General features: G+C 35.9%; 1 protein-coding gene across 3 annotated transcripts in view; it reads right to left on the bottom strand.

Moving 5' to 3' along the window:
• The window catches only part of HMCN1 (hemicentin 1), a 482690-nt gene that overhangs the window by 270557 nt on the left and 192130 nt on the right, over positions 1-20003 (bottom strand). For 2 of the 3 annotated variants that reach the window (XM_086694136.1, XM_086694137.1), the window contains exon 11: positions 14529-14804. In XM_086694136.1, coding sequence (XP_086550262.1) covers positions 14529-14804 — 276 coding nt within the window. Of the gene's footprint in view, positions 1-14528; positions 14805-20003 lie in introns of those variants that run through there. The other variant, XM_086694138.1, reaches the window with a different exon arrangement.

Raw genomic sequence — 20003 nt, 5'->3', positions numbered from 1 at the left:
CAGCAGCTGCAATAAATTTCCTAAGACTTCTGCTCTTGCTATTTCCGCTTTTCTTTTTTCTCTGGAAAATACTACAGTTGTGCTATCCAATTCGGTAGCCACTAGCCAAATGTCTATTTAAATTCACATTTAAATTATCTAAAACTAGATCAAATTTCAGAACAAGTTCCTTAAAGAGCATTAGCCATATTTCAAGTGCTCAAGTGCCACATACAGTTAGTAGCTACCACACAGAGCACCACAGATATACTTCTATCATTGTAGAAAGTTCTATTTGACAGTGCTGGACTAGAGAGAAGGTCTGTTAAATCTGAGAGGTCATTTATTCATTGATTTACCAGTAGGTGGTGCATTAGCAATAAAACACATAGGCAAGGACTAAATCTTGACAGTTATAGCTGGATTTGCAAAAAATCCCATACCCAAACACCAATATGGTTAGGAAATACAGTTAATAAGAGAAGGGCAATAATTTCAGAGATAGGCAGTGATAAATTTAGGCTAAATTCTATTTAGTGAAAAAATACTAATGGCAAAACACATGAAGATTTATTAAAAATTTACAATTTTTATTTTCCCAATGTAAAATATAAGGATATATATATATATATATATATATATATATATATATATATATATATGTAGCAAATGTTTGCTCCCTTGGTATCTATTTGAATTCCTAGTATAAAATTCCTCATATAAAATTATACTAATTCCTAGTATAAAATTATTTATACATTAACATTGTTTCCATATAATACTATATTTTTTCTTTCCTTAACATTTCAGGAGCTTCTTTGGGTGATTAGTCAAAACAGATTAAGACAATAAATATGACTGATAAGAAGGTTAGAATTTTTAAAGTCTATTCTTTCTTTCTTAGAAAATCTTCAATTAAATGATGACCAGCATTGACTATTACATTACCTTTTCTTTACTGGGCTCTCTTTATAACAATTTTCCAAAATCACAGAATTTCCAAGTAGAAGAAAGTCCATTCTCATTTGACTTGGGGAAAAAAGGGTCAATCATAAGTAGCATTATTACTTCATAGCATATTAGAAAAATGCTATTAAAGCTTTACATATATGTACATGTATCTTTTGATCCAGACACAATTATGGCAAGGATATCTTTTGACTATCAAAAGTTGGCAATGTAATATTATTCAGTGCTAAAAAGAAATGAGCTATCAAGCTATGAAAAAGACATGGAGGAACCTTAAATGCATATTACTAAGTGAAACAAGCCGATCTGAAAAGGATACGTACTGTATGTGTCAAACTGTAAGACATTTTTGAAAAGGCCAAACTATGGAGACAATAAAAAGATAAGTGGTTTTCTAGTGGTTGGGAGGGTGAAAAGGAGAGATGAATAGAGCACAGAGGTTTTTAACAGCAGTGCCAATAAACACTCTGCATGGTACTATAATGATGGATAAATACCATTATAAATTGGTCCAGACCCACGGAATGTACAATGTCAAGAGTAAACCCTAATGTAAACTACAGACTCTGGGTGATTATGAAGTGTCAGTGCAAGTTCATCAATTGTAACAAATGCACCACTCTGGTGGGGGATGGCGATAATGGCAGAGGGCAGAGAGTATATGAACCATCTCTGTAACTTCCTCTCAGTTTTGCTGTGAACCTAAAACTACTCTAAAATAATAGGTTTTTTTTTTTTTTTTTTCAAAAAAAGGGTTATGGTACTCAAAACAGGATAATTTTATAAAGTATGCAACACTTATAGGATCAAAAGTACATAAAAGTAGATCTACATAGCACTTCTAGCAGGAAAGACTTAAAAATCTGGCAGTTACTTTATGTTGCTAGACAAATTCATTTGTTACCTTAGTTATCTTATCAGGGAAGTGACCCACAATGTGATTGAAAAAACACTTAGCCTTGCAAGTCCAATCTGAGGTTCAGAACCTCCCATCCTTCCAGTTGTCACTTCCTGACTCCCACACTCTCCTTCCCCAACTTCATCATGACCCAAACTCCTCTGACCCTTCTGATTTATTCCAATCTATCAGACCATGCCTTTAACCTTCTCTTTCTTTCTGTATCCAGCCTAAACTCCACAGAGCTATCACTGCAACCACTTTTTCTCCCCCCGGTACCTTGTTTTTATTGTTTGCTGAGCCAACATCACAAAGTCACAAACCTGAATGATTTTTCCACTTGTATATGAAAAGGGTCCTGAAAAAAGAAAATCACACCATCCTAGGGACAGATCTCCCTCTTCAGCTGGACCCTCTACTCTCAGCATGCCCACATTGCTGTGTCTTCATTCTTCTGTGACTTTACACATGTAATTTTCTCCATCTAGAAAGGCTTTCCTGATTTCCACCTGGGTAATGCTGACTTATATTCCCCACTGGAATGGGTACCTCAGGTACCATCTCCTGTGTGAAGCCTTTCTCAACATCCACTCATCACTAAGAATTAAAGTCTCCTAGGTATAATACCCTGGTGAAATTCTTACCACACTGTGTTATAAATATTCATTTAATTTACTTATTCCCTTTCTTATATTATAAACTTATTGAGGGGAAGGATGCTGTTCTATCTTCATTTATACCCTCAGCAAAGAGCACAATATCTGACACTTAAAGTTTTGGTGAATACAGGAAGGAAGGAAGGAAGGAAGGAAGGAAGGAAGGAAGGAAGGAAGGAAGGAAGGAAGGAAGGAAGGAAGGAATAATGAATATATAAACAAATAAGACACCAGCCCTGATCTTTGGCAGACCTGTGTTTTTAGTCAAGACACTTCATGTGTTTCAGTATTTGTTTTAGTACTATGAAAAAGTATACTGATAACAGTATTATTCAGATAGTGCTGTAGGAAACAGCATAAATGAAGATTCTATCATTTATCATTTAAATATCATTTAAAATGATTATCTATCAGTTTAGCACTATCAATAACCAAATGCTCCTAATGTATACCTTTCTGCAGATCCAGCAATAAGTACTAAGAATTAATTCAACTTTTATTCATAATAGTCAAATATCATATCCCTTTCCTCATAAATAAAAATAGTAAGTTACTATGTTTTTTCCTGTATTACAAATATCTAATCTGTAGAAACAGAATTTATTTTTAATTGGATAATGAATTTATAAAATAATAAACATTAATCGATGTTCAGGAAGAATATAACTCAAATAATTTTTTAGTACATCTTATGATGGAAATATTTTTCGGACTTGCCTTACCTAAACACTCTACTCTGTTTTTTTTTTTTAATTCCCCAATTAACATTTATTAACCACTCTCTACATCCCAGGCACTGTACTAAATGAATATACTCTAGCTCATTTTCTTTACTGTCCAATACCATCTAACATTATCCTAACATTTCTCTTCACTGCTGCTCTATGGTCTCTGGGCCCCTGAAAAATTTCTCTTGGACTAAAAGATAAATAAAAATTTAAAAAAAGGAAATATGAACTCTACTTCTCATTCAGACTTCCCACAGACAGGATGCAACACTATGCACTAAATATTGTGTCAGGCACTAAAGACACCAAACTGAAGAAAATTGGATCCTGCCATCATGGAACTTATGGTTTAACTGTCTTACATTTTCTCTGTGTGCTTGTTTTGGAGCATATTTATGGATGTTTCTCTCCCCTGACCTGCTCCTTAGCTACTCTACCAGAACTTGGGTCAAAAGATTTACCAAACTGTTGTGATCTACCTGGCCTACTGTATAAGGCATCAGAGAAGGAAGGAGCAACGGAGGGATAGGGAATTAAAATCAAGCAGTGATTTCTCTAAATCATCGTTACACACAATGCTGGAGATTTCCAGAGATTCTTAACCTATGCCACAGAAACCTGAGGACATTTGTAACTTTCCTATTGAAAAAAATTTAGGGGGGTACATGGGTAGCTTAGATGGTTAAGCATCCCACTCTTGATCTCAGCTCAGGTGTTGATCTCAGGGTCATGAGTTTAAGCCCCATGTGGGGCTCCACATTGAGCATGGAGCCTACTTTTAAAAAAATTCACTGCTCTCACTTTTCTGTCCATACCCAAGAACCATTTATTTATATTATCTTTTTACACTTTCCTCTACCTGCCGAAACTTAAGGCCTGCTAATAGCCTGTGTAGGCATTTCTGTATTCAATGCAGAACAATGGAAAGACACAGTTTAGATCTGGGCTGTGTCACTTGCTGGCTTTGTAACCTAGGGCAAGCCACTAGAGATTACATACCCCATCCTAAGTCAAGGAAGATGTATAATTTTATTTATTTATTTTTATTTATATATGAAATTTATTGTCAAATTGGTTTCCATACAACACCCAGTGCTCATCCCAAAAGGTGCCCTCCTCAATACCCATCACCCACCCTCTCCTCCCTCCCACCCCCAATCAACCCTTAGTTTGTTCTCAGTTCTCAACAGTCTCTTATGCTTTGGCTCTCTCCCACTCTAACCTCTTTTTTTTTTTTTCCTTCCCCTCCCCCATGGGTTCCTGTTAAGTTTCTCAGGATCCACATAAGAGTGAAACCATATGGTATCTGTCTTTCTCTGTATGGCTTATTTCCCTTAGCATCACACTCTCCAGTTCCATCCACGTTGCTACAAAAGGCCACGTTTCATTTTTTCTCATTGCCACGTAGTATTCCATTGTGTATATAAACCACAATTTCTTTATCCATTCATCAGTTGATGGACATTTAGGCTCTTTCCATAATTTGGCTATTGTTGAGAGTGCTGCTATGAACATTGGGGTACAAGTGCCCCTATGCATCAGTACTCCTGTGTCCCTTGGATAAATTCCTAGCAGTGCTATTGCTGGGTCATAGGGTAGGTCTATTTTTAATTTTCTGAGGAACCTCCACACTGCTTTCCAGAGCGGCTGCACCAATTTGCATTCCCACCAACAGTGCAAGAGGGTTCCCGTTTCTCCACATCCTCTGCAGCATCTATAGTCTCCTGATTTGTTCATTTTGGCCACTCTGACTGGCGTGAGGTGATACCTGAGTGTGGTTTTGATTTGTATTTCCCTGATAAGGAGCGACGCTGAACATCTTTTCATGTGCCTGTTGGCCATCCGGATGTCTTCTTTAGAGAAGTGTCTCTTCATGTTTTCTGCCCATTTCTTCACTGGGTTATTTGCTTTTCGGGTGTGGAGTTTGGTGAGCTCTTTATAGATTTTGGATACTAGCCCTTTGTCCGATATGTCATTTGCAAATATCTTTTCCCATTCCGTTGGTTGCCTTTTAGTTTTGTTGGTTGTTTCCTTTGCTGTGCAGAAGCTTTTTATCTTCATATGGTCCCAGTAATTCACTTTTGCTTTTAATTCCCTTGCCTTTGGGGATGTGTCGAGTAAGAGATTGCTACGGCTGAGGTCAGAGAGGTCTTTTCCTGCTTTCTCCTCTAAGGTTTTGATGGTTTCCTGTCTCACATTCAGGTCCTTTATCCATTTTGAGTTTATTTTTGTGAATGGTGTGAGAAAGTGGTCTAGTTTCAACCTTCTGCATGTTGCTGTCCAGTTCTCCCAGCACCATTTGTTAAAGAGACTGTCTTTTTTCCATTGGATGTTCTTTCCTGCTTTGTCAAAGATGAGTTGGCCGTACGTTTGTGGGTCTAGTTCTGGGGTTTCTATTCTATTCCATTGGTCTATGTGTCTGTGTTTGTGCCAATACCATGCTGTCTTGATGATGACAGCTTTGTAGTAGAGGCTAAAGTCTGGGATTGTGATGCCTCCTGCTTTGGTCTTCTTCTTCAAAATTACTTTGGCTATTCGGGGCCTTTTGTGGTTCCATATGAATTTTAGGATTGCTTGTTCTAGTTTCGAGAAGAATGCTGGTGCAATTTTGATTGGGATTGCATTGAATGTGTAGATAGCTTTGGGTAGTATTGACATTTTGACAATATTTATTCTTCCAATCCATGAGCAGGGAATGTCTTTCCATTTCTTTAAATCTTCTTCAATTACCTTCATAAGCTTTCTATAGTTTTCAGCGTACAGATCCTTTACATCTTTGGTTAGATTTATTCCTAGGTATTTTATGCTTCTTGGTGCAATTGTGAATGGGATCAGTTTCTTTATTTGTCTTTCTGTTCCTTCATTGTTAGTGTATAAGAATGCGACTGATTTCTGTACATTGATTTTGTATCCTGCAACTTTGCTGAATTCATGGATCAGTTCTAGCAGACTTTTGGTGGAGTCTACCGGATTTTCCATGTATAATATCATGTCATCTGCAAAAAGCGAAAGCTTGACTTCATCTTTGCCAATTGTGATGCCTTTGATTTCCTTTTGTTGTCTGATTGCTGATGCTAGAACTTCCAGCGCTATGTTAAACAACAGCGGTGAGAGTGGGCATCCCTGTCGTGTTCCTGATCTCAGGGAAAAAGCTCTCAGTTTTTCCCCGTTGAGGATGATGTTAGCTGTGGGCTTTTCATAAATGGCTTTTATGATCTTTACGTATGTTCCTTCTATCCCGACTTTCTCAAGGGTTTTTATTAAGAAAGGGTGCTGGATTTTGTCAAAGGCCTTTTCTGCATCGATTGACAGGATCATATGGTTCTTCTCTTTTTTTTTGTTAATGTGATGTATCACGTTGATTGATTTGCGAATGTTGAACCAGCCCTGCATCCCAGGAATGAATCCCACTTGATCATGGTGAATAATTCCTTTTATATGCCGTTGAATTCGATTTGCTAGTATCTTATTGAGAATTTTTGCATCCATATTCATCAGGGATATTGGCCTGTAGTTCTCTTTTTTTACTGGGTCTCTGTCTGGTTTAGGAATCAAAGTAATACTGGCTTCATAGAATGAGTCTGGAAGTTCTCCTTCCCTTTCTATTTCTTGGAATAGCTTGAGAAGGATAGGTATTATCTCTGCTTTAAACGTCTGGTAGAACTCCCCTGGGAAGCCATCTGGTCCTGGACTCTTATTTGTTGGGAGATTTTTGATGACTGATTCAATTTCTTTGCTGGTGATGGGTCTGTTCAAGCTTTCTATTTCCTCCTGATTGAGTTTTGGAAGGGTGTGGGTGTTTAGGAATTTGTCCATTTCTTCCACGTTGTCCAATTTGTTGGCATATAATTTTTCATAGTATTCCCTGATAATTGTTTGTATCTCTGAGGGATTGGTTGTAATAATTCCATTTTCATTCATGATTTTATCTATTTGGGTCATCTCCCTTTTCTTTTTGAGAAGCCTGGCTAGAGGTTTGTCAATTTTGTTTATTTTTTCAAAAAACCAACTCTTGGTTTCGTTGATCTGCTCTACAGTTTTTTTAGATTCTATATTGTTTATTTCTGCTCTGATCTTTATTATTTCTCTTCTTCTGCTGGGTTTAGGCTGCCTTTGCTGTTCTGCTTCTATTTCCTTTAGGTGTGCTGTTAGATTTTGTATTTGGGGTTTTTCTTGTTTCTTGAGATAGGCCTGGATTGCAATGTATTTTCCTCTCAGGACTGCCTTCGCTGCGTCCCAAAGCGTTTGGATTGTTGTATTTTCATTTTCGTTTGTTTCCATATATTTTTTAATTTCTTCTCTAATTGCCTGGTTGACCCACTCATTCGTTAGTAGGGTGTTCTTTAACCTCCATGCTTTTGGAGGTTTTCCAGACTTTTTTCTGTGCTTGATTTCAAGCTTCATAGCATTGTGGTCTGAAAGTATGCATGGTATGATTTCAATTCTTGTAAACTTATGAAGGGCTGTTTTGTGACCCAGTATATGATCTATCTTGGAGAATGTTCCATGTGCACTCGAGAAGAAAGTATATTCTGTTGCTTTGGGATGGAGAGTTCTAAATATATCTGTCAAGTCCATCTGATCCAATGTCTCATTCAGGGCCCTTGTTTCTCTATTGACCGTGTGTCTAGATGATCTGTCCATTTCTGTAAGTGGGGTGTTAAAGTCCCCTGCAATTACCACATTCTTCTCAATAAGGTTGCTTATGTTTATGAGTAATTGTTTTATATATTTGGGCGCTCCGGTATTCGGCGCAAAGACATTTATAATTGTTAGCTCTTCCTGATGGATAGACCCTGTCACTATTATATAATGTCCTTCTTCATCTCTTGTTACAGCCTTTAATTTAAAGTCTAGTTTGTCTGATATAAGTATGGCTACTCCAGCTTTCTTTTGGCTTCCAGTAGCATGATAAATAGTTCTCCATCCCCTCACTCTCAATCTAAAGGTGTCCTCAGGTCTAAAATGAGTCTCTTGTAGACAGCAAATAGATGGGTCTTGTTTTTTTATCCATTCTGATACCCTATGTCTTTTGGTTGGCGCATTTAATCCATTTACATTCAGTGTTATTATAGAAAGATATGGGTTTAGAGTCATTGTGATGTCTGTATGTTTTATGCTTGTAGTGATGTCTCTGGTACTTTGTCTCACAGGGTCCCCCTTAGGATCTCTTGTAGGGCTGGTTTAGTGGTGACAAATTCCTTCAGTTTTTGTTTGTTTGGAAAGACCTTTATCTCTCCTTCTATTCTGAATGACAGACTTGCTGGATAAAGGATTCTCGGCTGCATATTTTTTCTGTCTAGCACACTGAAAATCTCGTGCCAATTCTTTCTGGCCTGCCAAGTTTCAAAAGAGAGATCAGTCACGAGTCTTATAGGTCTCCCTTTATATGTGAGGGCACGTTTCCCCCTTGCTGCTTTCAGAATTTTGTCTTTATCCTTGTATTTTGCCAGTTTCACTATGATATGTCGTGCAGAAGATCGATTCAAGTTACGTCTGAAGGGAGTTCTCTGTGCCTCTTGGATTTCAATGCCTTTTTCCTTCCCCAGTTCAGGGAAGTTCTCAGCTATTATTTCTTCAAGTACCCCTTCAGCACCTTTCCCTCTCTCTTCCTCCTCTGGGATACCAATTATGCGTATATTATTTCTTTTTAGTGTATCACTTAGTTCTCTAATTTTCCCCTCATGATGTATAATTTTATTGAGTAGAATTGCATTTTGTTATAAACAGAAGCTTGCCTGAAACCATGGAGTCATTGGAATACATTCATCAGATAAAGAAAGTGAATATTAAACTTTTCTCTTCATAAAGTTTACAGTCACCATAGAAAGAACCAGGAAAGCAAATATTTCTATGGGAAACTGCATTTTCCTTGGATATCAGTGCAGTGAATATCTGAATTAAAACTTCGCTAGATTATTTTCCTTCAAATCTAAAGGCCTCCAACTTACTCCTTATTAGATCCATAGTACAGAAGGCAACAAAAGCCAGTATCTTAACAGAGCATGTTATTCATTTGTGCTGATTCATACTGGGACATCAAACAACCAAGGAAATGAATACAATTAACTTTTGACAGCAAGTAATGATTTGAGGTTTTCATTTTAAGTGTGTGGTTTCATCTTATCTAAATGAAATCCACAAAGATGCACTAGTATTTAAAACATACATATACATGTCTCAGATCAACTTCCAACAACAGAAGGCTTAACTAGCAAGACTTTAGTGTATCAAAATGTCTAAGAAAAGAGAAAAGCAAATAAAAAGCAGTTTTCATTATTCAATCATGGATATCACATTCCATTAATCACAATTTATTTCTGTGAAAGTCTTGCAAAGGGAAAAATTGAAGAGACTGTCATGGCTCTGTTACTGGGTTATTCAGTATAAGAAAACCTAACTTATCAACTGAAATTCTGCATTTATTCTTTTTACTTGACCTTACTTTGTTGCAGAAAGGATTTAAAATGCTTATTCTATAATATAGTCCTAAAAATTTCCAGACCCTTAAGCTTTCAAGTATGAATTTTTGTACTGATAAAAGTTCTAATCTGACACTTTGAGAGGCACTATTTCTTAATTATTCCTTATTTTTACACTACCTCTTATTAACTTTCTTAATTATACCTTAATTATTTTAAATATAAAAGTGATAACACAAATTTATGGAATATTTAGCAAAGAAAGAAAACACATTACCCATACATAATTCAATCTCCCAATAAAATTAATATGAGCACTTTCAAAAAAATTTAAAGCCTATTTACACAAAGTTTTTAAATAATGCATTCCTATTAAACACTTTTTTTTAAGTACATAAAAGTATAAATAAGAAGGTCACTTATAGTTCCACTGTCCCCAAACAAGCAATGGTCAATCTCATATTCACATTTTTGTCTATATCAATCTAACTGGGTTTCCCCCCAACCCTTTCCCATCATAACTGTGGGTGGCTTCAATTTGTTTGTTTATATGTTGGACTAGCCGGACTTGTGAGTCTTATAAGCCCTGCTTGAGGAAATCCCCTTTGGAAGAATTTCCTGTATCTAATTATACCATTTTCCCCACCGTGAGAAATTCTCATAATGAAGGAAGGATATCAACCTATTCACCTTCTCTCATGCTCATTATGTGACTGATTCAAACAACCACAGTTTCTACGATCAGTGTTTCTTCTCAAGGCTCTTCTGGTAGAATGATAATGAGTCTAATGTCACTAAGGGAAATGAGAATGATGGAAAAGAGCCACTAGGACACTTGCTTTTGCCAAGGCTGGACTCAAAATTCCACAATACTGCCAAAACTGAGGTCTTTGAAGTGTCCATGGTCTAAGGAAGAGTTAAAGTCCCACTGGGAACATTGGAATGGCTTATTCTAGGATGGGGAAAAGAATAATCTGATTTTATCTGCTTTTCTGCTTCTCCCTTAGAGAGTAAAGAATATCTTCCCAAATGAGAGAACATATTCAGACCCTAAGAACCAAACTATGACAAACAGTCGTTGCAATTATTTTCTAGCCTTTAGCACATCTGAGAAGTCTGACACCAGTCTGATTTTATCCCTCCATTTACAACATATTGGGTCAGTCTGAATGTATGCTTGTGGAGTTTTTTCCCTTGTACTAATAATTTCAAATTTCAGCCAGGATGTGTCTAGATGAAATTCTCTCTTTATTGACCTCACTTGATTTGCTTACCCAGGACAATTTTTTTTTCTTCTCTAGGATAATTTTCTTCAATTATATCTTTTTCTATTTCTTTAGTGTCACTTGTCTTTGTTATATAAATATATATGCTATATACCTACATAGCTTTAAGTTCCAAGTTCCAGTCTCTGTTTTTTATTTCTACTTGAAAAACAACAACATATTACTCACTCATAGTTTTTTTCCTCAACATTCTGAAAGAACTTCTCAAGTTTGCGCACCACATCCCTGATTTTATTTTTATGTAGTGTAAATTCTGTTTTTTAGTGCCTCTGATTCAAATTTGCATTATAATATTGCATTTTAACATCAAATCCTTTCTTATTTCTTCCATCACACTTGTTGTTGATCTTTCACATCAGCCACTTCTTCTTCTATCATTCTATACTACTGCTCAAAGGAGGATAGGTCTTTTAGAAAGACATTGGTGACACAAAACATTTTTTTCCCAGTCTCTAGAATGAACTGCTTTCAAAAGCATCCATTTCTTTCAAGGCTATCCCCCCCTGTTGCGTTCCTCAGTATTTTTTCCTTAGGTCCAGTGCTTTATTTTTTTTCCTATTTTGTTTTGATAATTTTCTGTTTATTCACACTCAAATCAGGTGACATCAAATCCAGACCCAGTGTCTGTCAACAAAGTGTTTTTTTTGGGGGGGGGATGTATTGATATTTATTTAGGCATTAAAAATATCATCCTGTACAAAAATCCCTTAAAAATCACTTAAAAGACATCAAAATAGGAAGGGAGGGCTGTGTTGCAACTTATCCTAGAAAAATAGCAGAAAATGGTATACATTAAGATATTGAGATCACATTTTATAAGCAATACCAAATACCCCAAAAGTAGTTTCCATACATTTAATGTAAGTGCTAATTTTGGTAGATTATTTTATTACCAAAACACACAACTATTTCTACCTAAGATACACATCAAATACTTAAAAATAGTGTATAACTCTTTTTTACATAGAGGAAAGCTGAAAATAATATTGCCCAGTGATGATGCCTCACACTGCTACAAACTTCTTATTTTTCTGAATAGTGTATCCAAATTATATTAGTAGCAGTATAAAAATAGGTAATTTTTCTTGCCAGATCATACTCTAATTATCTTCTGTAATATATAAATAATATTCTTTGTAAAAGTTAAGGTAATGATTTGCCATTTGTATCAATAAGACAGAAATATAATGACCAAAGTGTCAGAATAGTGTGTACACATTCAGGTATTTCAGTTCCAAAGAGTTTTGGAAAGTGTTTGGATGGACCTAGCTTATTTGGCTACTGTTGTTCTAGTTGAACTGCCTTTGCAGTTCAGACTAACTAACTGAGTTAGTCTGATGTCTAACTAACTAACTGAGTTAGTCTGATGTGCACAGCTCCTTGCCCGATTCTCATCTATGATGCTCTCCTGGCTGAGACTGGGATGCTGCCCTCTGCTACCATCTGTCTCTAAAATCGCTAGTTGACACCCCTATCAATGTTTCTCATTTCCAAATATTTTCATTTGGAGAGAAACATATATCCTAGGTTACAGTTCTCTACGAGAGTCCGGGTTGCCTGTCTACTTCCAGTTCTACTGTTTTCCTTACTGGATGGTTATCGCTATCAATATGTGTGAGGCAACACCATTATGGCTTCCTAAAGAGTAACATTCTCTTTTTCAGAAAGTATGAAACAGAAAGACAAAGATGCATCCACTCAGCTTTCATATGAACATAAAAAAGATGCACCATTGATTGAGATTTTCATTATACTGACCTTAAAATATAAAGATTACATACGCATACTTATATATACATATGTATATAAATAAAAATCTTTATTACATATATTTATAAATATATATTTATTATAAATAAATCTTTATTATATATGTGTGTGTATATATATGTCTGTGTGTGTGTTTATATATATATATATATATATATAAAATGTGTATACACACACACACACACACACACACACACACACAGACATATATATAAAATTCCTCCCCAAATTTTTACTACTGTTAATTGCCACTGGGTTTTAGTATTCTTCAGTTTTGTCTTTTTGAGGTCCTTATTGATATTTTACTGTTACATGAGAAGAGACTGCAGCAGCCACAGACATGTGATTTTAAACCAGAAAATTTGTGCCTGGGACAATTCTTTAACCATGGAAGTTTGAGAATCACTGGTGTAATCAACTAAATAGGATGCTAATACATTGAAAAGTTAACCTGAGGAAACTAGGAAGGTTCTGATTTTAGTTTACAATCCTATTCTAAGGGACTTCAAGTGAAACCAAGATCAAATTTTCCAAAGTCCATTAGCGTTTTGTTCTATCTGAAACAATCAGTTTAGTAAAGAACAGTTTCAAAATTCTGGTAACTCAGGTTACCCCTTGGATTGACTCAAATGATCTAGGCTGTCTACCACGTGGAAATGCAGTGAACCATCTACAAAAGCAATGTTTCCCTAGAGGTTTCACCAGGTCCACTAACAAAAGAGATGTACATTCAGACTGCAGAACAGGTCTTAAATACCAGCGAGAAAACTAGAATCAGATGACCAATTTGCTAATTCTCATAGTAGTTTTACTTTTCTGCTTCTAATAACACTCTAAGCGCTAGCCTTGAGTCTCAGTGGTCATTTTCTTAGATAATCTTGTTAAAAACATCATCTGAGAGTGTTACTTCAGGCATGGCAAAAAGTTGTTTCTGATGTTATAACCAGATAGCCAGACACAATCCTGATGCAATCAGTCTCCCACATTGAGGATTTGAAATGAAATATTCTGTTGAGGTGGTAACTAAATCTTTCAGCTTAACAGTGTAAAACTGGCAATAGTAATTTGCTCATTACATTAAGGCTCTCAGCTGGTACAGACGTTTAGAAGCTAAATATGATTCTATTGAAAGAGATTCACTGGAACAGATTCTGACCTTCATTTGATCGTCCTGAATGATATATATATATATAGTTGGTAGCCATTAAACCACATTGTTAACACACTGTTTTCAGCTACCTAACATTTCGTCTCTAAAGGCATAATTAAAGATTGGCTTACCCTTAGTTTATTATCTTGTGTGTATAAGATAAATAAGATAAAAACAACTCTGCTAATATTTAATAAAATTTCACCAAGATGAGAAACATCTTAAATCTTACTTTAAAAAGATATAAGCAAATTAGTTACATCAGAAATAATGTAATACTCAACTCGGGAAAGACTTTTAACCAATCATTACAACAATTAGAATTTTTAAGTCCACATGATAGACTTGGGAATTTAAAACTATTAAATCATCCAGAGACAATTTCTATTTACATTTTCTTAAAATAAAGGTGTCCAACTCTAGGACTGGTTGGTTGTGTTTGTCTTAAAACGTCACCTATTTGTTAGTGATGTTTTAGTTTCCAGTTTGGTCAGCTTTAGGCCACCTAAGATCCATAAGGACTCTGTCATTCAAAATAGTAATTGTTTGGGTAGATATTGTTATTGTCATAGCCAACCTAAGGGAATAGAGAAACCAAACTTAAGGGAATAGAGATCAAATGAAGAAGAGAGAAAGGCACTGTAATTCTGAAGTTACCATACACACATACCTTGCACCGTGAGGAAAACCGAAGCAGCTGATGATCCTCCTTCATTGGAGACTACACAATGATACTCCCCAGCATCACTGAACTTCACACTCCTTAGCTCCAATGAGAGGTTGGCCAGGATCCTCATCCTTGCTGGGTCTGCCAGTCTGACATCTCTGTCATTCCTCTGCCAGGTTACATTGTAATCCACCGCGCTGATGACGAGACATGTCAAAACTGCTCTTTCTCCAGGAGTGACTGTGACATTATCAGGCACTTGGATGACTGGAGGGGGCTCTGGGTGAAACGAAAAGATTCAAATCAAGAGACCTAATAGCCAGTTTACTCCCTTATAGATGTAGTTTAAAAATGTAATGAGTGTATATTGAGAACCTGGTAGGGAAGATGCAGAAGACAGCTTATTAATTAGTATATATGTCTTTGACCCCAAGAAAATTATCTAGTTAAAAGATACTTTAAAAAAGTAGTACATGTTCTAAAAAAAAAAAAACCGACCACCTGATTTTTATCACATTTGCCGAACACTGTGGTTTTAGATGTTATTTCTTCAATGGGAAGATTTGAATGTTCTCTAATTGAAAACACTGTAGTGTAAAAGTGAATAATAGCACAGGCACTTGTAGCCTGAAGACACCATGCACAGGATATGCTTTTAGTGCCTTTAATCCTCAATGTAAAAAAAGAAAAGAAAAGAAAAGAAAAGAAAAGAAAAGAAAAGAAAAGAAAAGAAAAGAAAAGAAAAAAGAAAAGAAAAGTAGTGCTTGTTCACACAACAAAGCATACCCAAGTTTAAATTTATAAATTATAGATGTGAGAATCAAAAAGCCTTGGCAAAAGGATATCACTAGACTAATTTAGGGATTGGGGAATGAGGCAAATTTTTGGGTTTTGAAGAAGGTAGCATTTATGGATTTTTTTAAATTTAAAAATGCTCATTTGGTGTTTTAGAGAAAAGAGGACACAAAGTATGGTAGATGATAGTATACTAAATATGATAATATTGGTTTCAAAGGGCTACAATCTCATTAAGAAGACAGTGCAACAGCAGAGTATGACAAATGTTCCCCCAAAGGAACAAGGGATGTTTTGACTGCAGGACAAGTTAAGAGTAGGCATAGGCCTTTAATAAAATTGTACACATGAAACCATGCACACAAAAGGTATTGAATAAGTCATGCACATTTCAAATGCCGTCAAAAATAACTTACTAATTAGATATTGAGCCAACATTCTAGAGAGAATCATATTACTCTAGTTAGGTTTGAGAATAAATACAAATGCCCCCCTAAAACATGTTCTGCCCAAATGCTTTAAAACGATCTGATGTAACAAGCTATTATTCAGCAATAATACAGCAATAAAACTGCAGTGAGCTATTCCAGCTGGAAACCCATGTGCCTGTTTAGTTTAAATATGAAAGAGTATTAGATATTCAAGATCAAATTTTATTCTTATTTATTTAAAACCATATATAAGTGCAGATGAATCATAAGCCTGGAAAAAAAAACCCTGGAAATAATATGCCAAAACCATACTGGTAATCTCTGAGGGACAGAAATGTGTATATTTTTCATATTTTCCTTTATATTTATCCTGCTTTCCAAACATTTAGAAGAGTAGATCCTATTTTAAATTATCTTTTAAAAAACAAAATTTTATCATTCTGCTATGTTCTTAAAATCTCTTAAGAAAATGGTTGATGAATCATGTGGAAAGAGGACACGACAAAGTTAGAAAGCTCTGGAGTCTGGCTAGGCTTGACAGAATATACGAGAAACTTTGTTAAATTTGAATTTCAGATAAACATCAAATAATATTCTCGTGTACATATGTCTCATGAAATATTTCAGACATACTTATATGAGATTCAAATTTAATTGGGCACTGTATGTTTTTACGTACTGAATCTGTCAACCATAGGCTGCCTAGTTCTCTCTCTAGGTATGTGACCTTAGATAAGTCAATTTATCCACAGGGTTTGCTTCCCTGTCTAAAAAATGAGATAATCAAATTAGGTTATCTTAAAGACCCTTTCTAGTTCTAATGTTCTATGACTCTCATATCCAAGATGGTATAGACCATCAAAGACCTGAAAGTCATCATAAGTACATGTGTTCACATTCTATCGAGATCTTTATGAAGGCCACATGATGTTTGTATGGTTTTCTTTTTTGTTCTTTTGACACAAACTTCCTCAACTAAACTAGGTATTTTTTGAGATTTTTAGAAAATGGAAAATTGTACATTAGGCATGTAGGGAATGCTGGGCACATGCCCAGAGTCCTCTTAAGGATATAGGTACTCATTTCCCTGGCTGCTATGCTTCTTGGTTATATACAGCTCATAGCCAAGGGAGCTAACATGCTCAGGGTAAATCCCCCCTTTCCAGGGCACCCATCATTCAGTGACCACTTAATGAGGAAACAAATCGAGGCTCTGTTGCCTTGATTCAGGGCCATGACAGCTCCAGAATTCCCTGTGGGATCCAGTAAGGCCCTAGCAGTGACTATATCACAATTTAAATTCTTCCACTTCTGTTACTCCCTTACCAGTGCATTTTCCTAGAAATAACCTTCTTATATACAAACCCCACCTCAGAGTCTAATCCCTTTTCAAACATAAATTGAAATATGTAAAATGCTAACTTTCTAATAATAAATGGGAACAGATAAGGTTTGAAAGAATGACATACAATATCATTGCTGCCTAAATAACTAGAGATAATAAATAGTGTATATACTTAAATATTTATGCATGCATAAATAAATTTGTGGCGTTGGGGGAAACGATGAGGGAGAATGACAACAGTGTGCAAAGGAGGCCAAGATAATAGATTGTCAGAAATAGCCTGGTCCTAGAAGTTTGAGGGACAGCCCTTCCTATGTAAAAGAATGACTAAGGCTAGAATTAGGGAACCAGAGATGAAACCTCAGAACCTCATAACTGAGAGAAGAATGACAAATATAGGCCTTGTGACATTAGGTAAAGATCACTGAACAGGAAGTCAGGAGGCCAGGAACCTTCTTCTCATCCCTATAATCATAATGGGTCACTGCCTGCTCCAGGCCTAAGTTTCTTTAGCTACAGAATGACAAGGTGGTACAAGATTATTTCCAAGCCCTTATCCTGTTCTAATACAATATCCTGTAATTATAATTTAAGATTGTCTGTCACTGACATGCCCCTGACAAGTTTTCTGTATTCCCGGTATTTTATGTAAACCCAGAATTTTAGTACTCTGTGCGTGTACTCCCTCAGGGGAGGGCATTGTGTTAAGAAAGAAATTCAGTGAAGAAAATTAATGTAACTTTGTAACCGTACTAAATTAACAATTATTCCTTGAAAAGAGTTTTTCATGTTTCTGCAACTCTACTCGTTTGTTTCTGTATGTTTATATGTAATAAAAGAAGTACGATGCTTTTTATACCCATTTTGCATCTAAAACATTCAATAATCAACATTTTTCATGAACTAAAAATCCTTACACATGTCAGCTAGAAGAAAATGCTGGAATAAAAAATTAGGGTAACATATTGGTAGAACTTTAGCTTTTCTTCAAACTGTGCTTGGGTGTCCTTTGACTTTACAAAATAAATTCGTGTCCATAGTGACACCAGAACATCACTATCTCAAAATGCCTTGTTTTCCAACACTCCTTTCCAAAATATAAGACCTAACTGTCCTATGAATTTGCACTTGATTCCAGCATGCCTTTAGCTAACTGCTGGGATCTCAGCCCAGGCTACAGGGGATTCAGAAGTGGGTGGAGGTTTGAGGCAACAGTGAGCCTGGCAAGAAATGTCTATTCTTCCAAGTCCAAAGGGGCACTTGCTTGTTATTTCTGCCATTACCGTCACTGCTGTTACCATCAGTGCTTCTGTTCCTTCTTTCATAATTGACTGAGTGGGACATAATTCCTGAACACTGGCTTGGGCACGTTATAATTTCCTAGTGATACCACTGCTTGGCTGGCACAAATTAAACTAATGGAGCATGTGTACAACACACATATGGAAGTTACTGACACTACAGAGTCAAATTCTTAAGAGTCAGTTCACAAATTCTTACTGGCACTTCCTAGTTGTTTATGCAAGATGTCTAAATCAACTCACTCAAACTTCTTTCCCTGTTGTCTTTCTCTCAATTAATATTGTTGGGAAAAAACAGTCAAGTGCTCAAGTGTTTGTTTTCCCAGAAGCTGAGGAACGTTGACACAATTCCAATGCTTTTCATAATTACTGGCGAAAAAAAAATGAATAGTTTATGATGCATGTGAACTGAATTGTTTCAGGAGACAAGCTTTATTTTTCTAAGAATAAGAGAATACAAATAAATTCACGCCAAGAAGAACATGCTTGCATGCCTCTGTTTTAAAGTTCAGCTTGCACTTATTGATAACAAACATAAATCCTAGACTTCTAAACAGTCCTACAGTTATACAGTTGCTTTTGTGTTAAATTGCCTAAAGAAAATGCACATCCACACTAAAAGTAGGTATAGACAATGTTATAAACTCAGCAGCTACATTTAGGTCAGAATAGGGTTACTATTAAACACACAGCAACCTAGTCTATAAGACAGGTAGAAAATAATTCAATCAAAACAAACTTTCTAATAAATTCTAGATATGTTCTGAGAAAGTGGCTTAAATCCTGATCATTGGTTAAAAATGATAATCTTTTTGTGTCCTAAGAATTCTGGGAGATTAAAGGAAAAATGACTTTTTCGCTAAAATATACTCTACCTTAGAAAGCAATGAGTTTTTGGGTGCCTGGGTGGCTCAGTCGGTTAAGCATCTGACTTCAGCTCAGGTCATGATCTCACAGGTTGTGAGTTCGGGCCCCGTGTCGGGCTCTGTACTGACAGCTCAGAGCCTGGAGCCTGCTTTGGATTCTGTGTCTCCCTCTCTCTCTCTGCCCCTCCCCAGCTCAGGTTCTCTCTCTCTCTCTCAAAAATAAATAAAAAGCAATGAGTTTTGTCTCCCATTTATTTGTAGGAAACATACTATCTACTGTGAAATAATTAGCATTTCTTCCACTCTTCTTAATACCAGTACTGTAGCCACTGAGGTCCTGTGTTTCTTGAACATGATCACTTTCACTGTCTTGAATTTAATGTCAGAATGCATTCATAAAAACAGTCTGCTTATTACAAATATGGGAAAGAAAATGGGAAATTTAACCTTGTTATTCCCAGAATAGATCTCTCCCTTTTCTTAAATTTTATCCCTTCCTTTCTTTAAATTTCTTTCAATTTTAATAAAAATGCTAGGTGATCTTTTCAAAAAATATTTATTAAGAGAGCCTACAATAATAATGATAATAGTACAAGAACAATAACAATGATGGCTAGGGTCTATTAAGTGTTTCTATGTGCCAGGCTCTCTTCTATGTGAGTTTATACTATCTCATGTAACCTCACATTTCTCAATGAGATAAGAGACTGTTACTGATAATTATCTTCCTATTATAGTTT

This window comes from Puma concolor, chromosome E4 (genome assembly GCF_028749965.1).
Source record: "Puma concolor isolate L17-30 chromosome E4, mPumCon1.1.hap2, whole genome shotgun sequence".
NCBI lineage: Eukaryota > Metazoa > Chordata > Mammalia > Carnivora > Felidae > Puma > Puma concolor.
Note: the sequence above shows the minus strand (reverse complement) of the source record. Positions and strands in the feature narration are given on the sequence as shown.